We start from the raw sequence: 8727 nt of genomic DNA on the forward strand, positions 1-8727 counted from the left end.
TTTTAAATGCAAGTCAACCTTTATTTTGGTTAGAGGGGAATGTTTGTGCAACACATTATTCCTGAAAAACATGGGCATCTGGAATGACAGATTTAAGTTACAGTTGCACACTGCTACCATTCATGCGACATTTTGTTCTTTGGTAGAACAAGATGAAACACTGTTGGCATGAGTTCTAAACTTCAAAAAGAAAGAAAAAAAAAAAATTAAAGAAAAAACTGTCAGTATGTACTGTTGAGAGTACATGTGCTCAATAAGATATAAAGAATTTTCTAAAGCACTCCATAGAAGGTTTCTAGGGCACTAGATGTTCAGCAGCGTAGGTTCACCCACCTAGACTAAAGATTCAGCAGCAAATATTCAAATTTATATTCAAATAGGTTTAATGCCTGAGGCGGCACATGCAGCGTTCTTCCTATCAGTAGTTTTACGCAGTTTGGTCCCCCGCTCGTGAACAGTGCGCCAGGTCTTTGTAGTGTGCACTTGTGCCAGCACGTTTCCTATTTATATCCCCAGACAGTCACATATACACACAGTCCACATCCCAGTGTAGGCACTTTACATAGAAACAGGAACTTTTAGAACGAGCAACCTGACTTTGTGCCCTGGAGCTTTAACAACACGTGAAACAAGAATTGTGTCGAATCCCAATCTTCGAATTGACAACCAAATGTATTCATTCACTTCAAAACGTATCCATGAACGAATGTTGCATGGGGAGAAAAAAAAAAAAGAAAAAAGCAGAGCGTGGATTACCACTGGATCCTACCCTTCAATCACTGTAACGTAATCTACAGATGGAATTAAAATAGCAGCTTCTTGGGGAGGAGAGAAAAATATGACAAAGTGGCAGAAACCATATATTCACAATTAACCAACAGGTCTGGGCCGTGTAACTGCAATCTGTATGCTTTAAGTCACAAAACTCGGTGTTATTCAACTTGCGTCACTGAGCTGCTGTTGGCAAATATGAGAGAGAGAGAGAGAGAGAGAGAGAGAGAGAGAGAGAGAGAGAGAGAGAGAGAGAGAGAGAACGAAAACGAAAACGAACGAGACAAACCTTTGAAAAGTTGCACTGCAAATAATAAAGCCAATTCAATAAATTAGCTAGCTGTGAAAAGCAAATAATTTTGGTCTGAATGCAAAACTGACAACTGTTACAGCGATACACAGTTAAGTTGATAAATACAAAACCACAATCCTCAATTTAGGAAGTTGTTTTCTTTGAAAAGAAAAAGAAAGGACAAAAGGAAAAAAAAAAAACTAAATAAAAAAAAAAAAAAAAAAAACATTAAAACAGCTAAAAAGATAAATTAGACATCTCCACTATGCCCGTTATCAAAGACAATCCAAGGAACAAATACTTAAGGCTCTTAAGGGGGTAACCGGCGAGGCGAGCATACTGCATGTCGTTCATATCACCTTCAAACTGCCCAATGTTTGCTCCATCAGTTACACCAAAGCCTGTCGCAGGGTAAAAATACCTGCACTCGGCTACCAGATGGCCTGCTCTCATACGTACACAATCGCGTCACTAAGAAGAAAAAAAACAACACGAGCAGACTGTTATGTGCACGAAGTGGGAAGATGACATGTAAGGAGGCACCAGTAGACCTGAGAAAGGGAGGCACTCGGCATACAACACTATTCCCAAAAGCAGCGGGCACTGTTTCCCAGTAACCGATTATTTACGTTATGTCACTACAACCTGATGTAGTTCCCCCCCAATATGAATTAACTTTATTCGTTCTGAAAGCCATGTTTTCTGGTTGTATTCTTCAGGCTTAAAATCAAATGGCACCTGAGTTGAGACTGCTCCAGATTCATCAACAAAGATCAAAACTTGCTTACATTTATGGATCGTTAGTTGCTCAAAAGAAAAAAAAAGAAGGGAGTTTCTAATGGAGCAAACATGCAGTTCGGTCCACACCATCACCATCACATTCACACAAGGCTTAGCACAGCCCTCGATTACAACAGCATAGCAATGAGGCAAGTGTTTGTATCACATCAGATTTAGCCTGTGGCCCTCTTTTATATTGCCATAAAATATGCAAGTGATCCGTTTAATGCTCAAGTAAGGTTTTTCCTGGACGAATTAAACAAACAACAACAACAACAACAAAAAAACACGATTTTGAAAGGGCCACGCCTGGATGGACATTTACACATCAGACTGATCACCTTGCTCTTTACACATACACACACACACACACACACACTTCCTTGGGATTAAAAGTGAGAAGCAGATCCTGATCGGGTTCACATACCGTGAAACATTTGTAGTGTCCTGTAGTAAAACTGAAACTAGCTTCAAGAGAACATTTCAGCAACTCAAGTATTTCAAGTCAACACAAATTACACAAAAATACCATAATATACACCATGTGCACAGGTTCAAAGTAAAGTCCAGGGATCCCAGGGTGGCTCTACTTCATGACAGATGGACAGATACCTATAACTAAACCTTATGGGGAAAGCCAACACCAGTCACAGCGAGAAACAATGTTGGCTGACACAATAGGAGAGGAAACAGATCACACTGAGAAATCCGTACAGTAACAGTCCAATCGGAGTCTTGAGTCCGATTTCTGAGCATCGGCTGCAAGAAACAGTCTTGTCATAGGTGCATAACCCAGCGTTGATCTGCACTTTTTGTTTTGTTTTTTAAAACTAATTCAAAAGTTACAAGTGCAAATTAACATGTAAACATTGAAAGGGAACGTCTGATCTCTGTGCCAGAAATGCCGGAGCATGGCACAGAGGAAACAGTCTCACATTTTAGAAACATGGCACCTCTATTATTCCTTCAGTAAGCTCGGTGTGTGGCCCCCGTTAGTATTAACACTTCGGATCAAATTACAACAAATCGAAATTGAGTAAACTACATGAAAATAAACTGGAAGGGATACAGCGTGTCGCACATCTGACATACAACTCGCTCGATCGATCAATGTGTAGATCCAGAGAACATGAACGGAAAAGAAATTACAAACAAACGTCGCTTTCGTCAGCTGTGACCGCAAATAAATATCGGATTTAAACAGATTTCTATATAGATTTTCCTCCATAGGCTGATAATCTAATCTACACAAAAAGAGCCTTTTAAAACCTCGCACACAGTTACACTGGGTAAACAGATGACCATGATGTATTTGGGGGGGGTGGGGGGGTACAGTAGATCACTTGCAAGACCGGAAAAGGAAAAAAAAAGGAGGAGCAGAGATGTGTTTCTTACACTGAGTCTAACACTGAAGGATGACTCGCCTAAGAAGACTATTTCTCATCTGTACCCTGGGTGGTGAATGTGCACACTGCGACTATCATTTGACTCTTGAGCCCTGCTCATCTTCACCATCATGCCCGTGTTCTGCTCTCGAAAGCACGGCGCCTGGAATTCTCCGCCCAAATACTCAATGGGTGGCATCAGGTTCAAGTGGCCCGTAGGGCATGCTCGAGTCCTGTTTTCTATGGACGCCCCAGGGATGCCCGTGTGGAACGGAACACCCATCTCTTGAGACCCTGAGCCATCGCTATTGGGTGTAGGCAAGATGCCATTCCATGGTGGTGGCATGTAATGCCCGTTGGTGTAATTCACAGCTCCGGACATGGCAGTGACGGGTGGTGATGGTGTCGGCTTGTCGACAGGGGCCTTCAGATTAAACGACTGGCCTATACACACATCCTGAGCATAGCTCATATTCTTGCTGGGAAAGCCAGGCCCTGCTGTCCCATCTCGGGCTGGATTCTTCTGTGGGTTGTCTGTGAGAGACTGGAGATGAGACAGCTGCTGATTCCAGGCATGCTGCTGTGCTAAGTGGTTCTGAGGCGGCTGCTGTTTTATATCATAAGCATGTCTCATGTTCATGGGAGCCATATTGGGCAGCGTCAATCCAGCTTTGTCGGCGGTGCTGGCAAGGGCACAGGAGGGCAGCGGGTTGTGAGCACAGACTCGAGAGCTGGCGTCAATCAACAGGTTGCGGCTGATGGGGCTTGGGTTGGCAATCTGGCCTTCACACACTGATGTGGCACTGGCACTAGCGCGTGCCTGGCAGAAACGGCTGATCTGGTGAACAATGCTGCTCAGGTCGCTGGGCTGCTTCTGGTGCAAGCTGGCCGCCATAGACAGAGGGATGGTTGAGGTAGACACAGTTACATTAGGTGGGGCATCTGCATCAGGGAGCTTGGCACCAGACATGGCATTGTTAGGTGCAGGAAGGCCTGGGCCAGGAGTTTGAGGAATGGACTGAGAATGGGAAAAACTGTGTGAGTGCTGCAGGCCAGCTGACTGAGGCATTTCAGGCCGGTGATGGAGGTTCTGAGGACCTGATTGCTGCTGCATGAGGACATGTTGCTGCACAGTCTGGTGTCTAGGCAGGCCAGGATGGACTGCTTGCTGATGGCCCAGGCTTTGCTGCTGTAGTAACCTGGGAGGGTGAGGCACGGTCTTCTGTTCCTGCATGCTCCGGGCATGTGGAAGGGGCTGCTGAGGTTGCAAGCTCTGAGAGCGTGGATGGGGCTTCTGGGCTTGCATGCTCTGAGAATGAAAGAGGTGCTTCTGATTCTGCAGGCTCTGAGAATGGGTGATGTTCTTCTGAGCCAGAAGTTGTGGTTGAGAAAGAGCCTGCATGCAGGAAATAGTCTGAGGCAGGTTTAAAGTGCTTGGAGTGCCGTAAGGTCCGTTCTGCGGGTTCATGGTGATCTCGGGGAGGAAGCGGACTTGAGGATGCTCCAGGATTCTTTTAACGGGGACTTTGACGATGGCCAGAAGCCCAGTCCTGGTGCTGACCTGAGTAGGGTAGGGGCTGTAGCGCTGGCTAGAGGTGTCGAGACCGTTCACTGTTCGGCGCAGGTGCTTCCTCTGAGGTACTTTCACGTTACTGGGAAAGATTTTTATAGTCAGCGGGTTGTTTGCAACTTTCTTAGCATAGGCGTCCAACTCTGCTGGCGTGGGATACTGTGCAGATCGCATCTTCTGTGTAGTGTCCCCTAAGAAAAATGGAAAAGGAAGAAGAGTAGCTAATGAATATCTGAGGTCATTCAACTGTTTATGGATAATAATAATTACCATACAGAAATTTTAATCTGAGATCATAAATCATTCAAAAAGTCTTGTGTTGCCAAATCAAGAGGTCATCTGTTTACAGGAACAGCAATTGAAAACGTTTTTTTGAGGCTACAAAATAACATCCTTGCTGATGTGCTGCTCATCATTAAGAGCTCATATCTGATGTCTGACTAAACAGGCACCATGAGAACTGTACAGCTGGGCTTTTAAAAGAGGACTACGGTCAAAAGAGTACTTACATTTCTGAAGTCCAGTGTTCATCTGCGTGTGGGTGAGAAGCTGGAGAGAGGGGGCTGATACCGGCAGACAGGCCAGCATGTCACATAGGCACTAATTCAATGGTCACACACTCCTTATTACACTACAAGATGACACGAAGGCAGGAAAAAAAAAAGATAATATACATTACTATTTAAAATACATTATTATACATTACTATTTAAAACCACGGCTGTAAAGGCACGTGTATTGTCCTATATATAGAAGTCCACAATAATCATTAAAAATAAGAAACTCCAACCTCGTCTGTTGAAATTCAATTAAACCACTATAATGTTTTTTTTTTTTTAAACACATCACTTATTCCTATCAAGGAGTTATACATGATCTGTATACAAACACATGCCTGGTGACCTTCTCCTGGAAACTCTCAAGATGGACAAAATGGCAATGGATTTTTTATTTTTTTCACTTCAGTAGATTTTTGAAGTATCTGTAGTTTATTTTCATTTTGGCCGTTACTAACTAATTTAAAATGAATGCATAAATTGTTCAATAATAACCGCAAAGGTCACAGACGTAACCCAGTGGGTGTGGCGAGAGTGTGAGTGGAGAAAGGGTCTCACTGTGCGTCTGTAACAATAGAAAACTCTCTCCTTTATGTACATGAGAATGGGACACTGATTTGCATAAACAAAAAACATAGTTTTCATAGAGCAATACTTTTGTACTTTTATCCAAAAAATGTAATATGCAAAATGGCTCCACATGAACAGTCTAAAGATACACAAGTTTACTCAAGAACGGTGAAGATGGATTTCGACTGTAATATGAACAGTTTCTTTTTCTGTCTTTTAAACAGAACTATAATGAATGGACATTTGGTGTCACCCTTTTGAGTCCGGTTCCTCTCAAGGCTTCTACCTCATACCATCGCCAATGGCTTGCTCATTAGGGTTAAAATGTATAGGGTTTGAATTACGTTTTTTAATTATTAAGATGCTTCGGGACAATGTGCATTGTATAAAGAGCTATACAAATAAAATATAATTGAATTGAAGGAGTTCTTGTACTGGAATAATATTTAAGCAGCACGCTTAATTTACTCAGATACAGGAACCGTGTACTTCACCCACCCCTTGGAGAATCACCACATGTACAGCACTTGCACATCAAACAGGCACAATCTGATCGCTTATCACGTGGCCACACTGTATTCAGTCTCTGATAGCCTCCACAGGTTATCAGCTTCGAGCCTCCGTTTTCCCTAAACACCAACCAGATCATTAACAAAGGCAGCTTCCCCGGCTGCCTCAGCGCTCATGCTCTTTATTTAAATATCACGCATTTATCCGTGACCTTTATAAATAGTTCTGCGAAACAGCTGGTGTCAGGGCCCACGGTACACACACACTGCAGTGTGCGTCATTCTCCAGAGAGCATGGCAGGAGCCGCTGCAGCGGGAACACAGGCCTCCTGATCTCCAGCTGGTTTCTCCACCCTGAGCTTATCCTCCATTTTAAGACTCAGACATGAATCTTTCAAGAACGCTATTAGTGTCGCATTGGCTCGCCTAGTCCAACCTTGGTGTGATCTTCTAAACCAAATATAAAAATCTGTAGATTATAAAACACCTCAGTTAGATATTTATTAATCCTTTACTGGAAATTCTTTAACCGAGAAAACAATGGTTTGAAATGGCCTACAAAGGCCCAAATGTTGGACTGTTACTGGATCCGAGTTGACCTTTTCTTCCTGATCCAATGCACTGCATGTTCACAGGACGTGACTTGTCCCAAAGCACGTCACCGTCACACCTCGGAAGGCTCACATAACTTGCATAGAGCCATCTCACACCGTGACTGAGAGAGATCAGTATCAAGTATCAGTGATTTCACAGAGCTGATAGATATATATTGTACTGAAAGTGGGAAAATGGGGCCAGTGCATCCTTCAGTGCCTTAAACACCTCAGCAGAATGTCTGATACTGATCATCTATTGGAAATGAAGGTAACCTTGAATGATTACCGATTACCTGAGCTCCCAGATGGGCCTGTAAAAGATGGTGAATTAGGTATAAACAATCCAAGGGCTGTTGAGTGTGTGAGCTCAAGCCCAGCAGCTTGATAACAACACTATGATCACCCACAAAACATGATGGAGGAGAGGTAGGCATGAAAAACCTGACAGCTATGTAACAGGAAAGGGAATGTTAGTTGATCAGTTACAGCTGACCTGTGCAGGCCACTGGATAAGCTGTGAGCTAGCTAGCAAGGCAAACTTGAGCTTTGCTAGGTCAGTAAAATTAGCTCGACAAGCAGACGACATTTTATCGCAGCACCACGTCTACCTTCACACCCTCCCGCTAGTCTGGAGTCCATATTGTCCAGCTGAACGTCAGGTTTGTCTCCAGCAACCCAAAAACTAGCTTAGCTCAACGCTCAGACTTTGTTAGCTACAAATTCTTTACAGTTAGCATTATTTTTCCCCCACACGTATTACGCCAAAGCCCACCTTCTGGTCTACGATTGGCTCGCCGTTTAACCTTCCAATCATAAAGCAGGGGACGTGATAGTCTCAGCCAATCAGGGTTCGCGAAGTGAGATCAGTCAGAAAACGGGTAGGAGAGAAAAATAAGGCTCAAAACCCAACAGCTATCCCAGTCTTTCTTTGTGCTGCCCTGTGTTGATTCGCTGCTCGTGTTTTAGACGGATAATGCACCCTAAACGCTCAAAATGAGCCACGAATGAGGTAAAAAACTTACTCTCCAGCGAAACACGCGACGTTCGAGTCTCAAAACTGCATTTTCTGGCTTTTGTCCGGCGCTCAGTTCCCCAGTGAAGCGTCGTCCAGTCTCTGAGTGCAGCCGCACCACGCGCATGCGCACCACCGTTTTCCCACGCATCTTCTTCTGGGCAGTGCAGTGAGAGCTGCTGCCTCACAAAGCGCAGCCTCTCTGCCGGAGCTCCTCATCCTCTACACAGTCCTCACTGCAACCATGCAGCTGGAAAACGCACTTTTATTTTTGAGGTTTCAATTAAACACCTACATCACATGAATAAAATGTCTTCTCAATGGTATGTTATGTGTATACATGCAGTATCTCACAAAAGTGAGTGCACCCCTCACATCTCAGCAACCATTTTAGTATCTTCTAAAGGGACAATACTATAGAAAGCTTGTATTAGAGCAGTTTAAATTTGGTGCTTTATGTACAATTCTCTCACACTGACCACTGGATCTTCAACATGACGCCATGGCAAAGACTTTTTGAGGATTTGAGAATTAGAACTGCTGCTCTCCACAAAGATGCCCAGGCTATAAGAAGTTTGGTAACACCCTGAAACTGAGTTACAGTACAGTGGCCAGGGTCATACAGAGGTTTTCCAGGGTTCCAGGTTCCACTCTGTAGCCTCATTTAAGAATATAATTGAACAAA

At 43.7% G+C, this 8727-nt stretch overlaps 1 protein-coding gene across 2 annotated transcripts; it reads right to left on the reverse strand.

Moving 5' to 3' along the window:
- Positions 1-8261, reverse strand: fam222bb (family with sequence similarity 222 member Bb). Of its 2 annotated transcripts, none has more exons than XM_046863010.1 (3): positions 8053-8261; positions 5308-5429; positions 1-4989 (listed from the first exon to the last, which is right to left on the reverse strand). In XM_046863010.1, the coding sequence occupies exons 2-3, from the start codon at positions 5384-5386 to the stop codon at positions 3284-3286; spliced, it is 1785 nt and encodes a 594-aa protein (XP_046718966.1). In that variant the 5' UTR covers positions 5387-5429; positions 8053-8261; the 3' UTR covers positions 1-3283. The 2 variants fall into 2 exon arrangements, with proteins under 2 accessions (XP_046718966.1, XP_046718967.1); XM_046863011.1 differs by lacking the exon at positions 8053-8261 and adding an exon at positions 6424-6485.
- Positions 8262-8727: the final 466 nt, after the last annotated feature.

This window comes from Silurus meridionalis, chromosome 12 (assembly GCF_014805685.1).
Source record: "Silurus meridionalis isolate SWU-2019-XX chromosome 12, ASM1480568v1, whole genome shotgun sequence".
NCBI lineage: Eukaryota > Metazoa > Chordata > Actinopteri > Siluriformes > Siluridae > Silurus > Silurus meridionalis.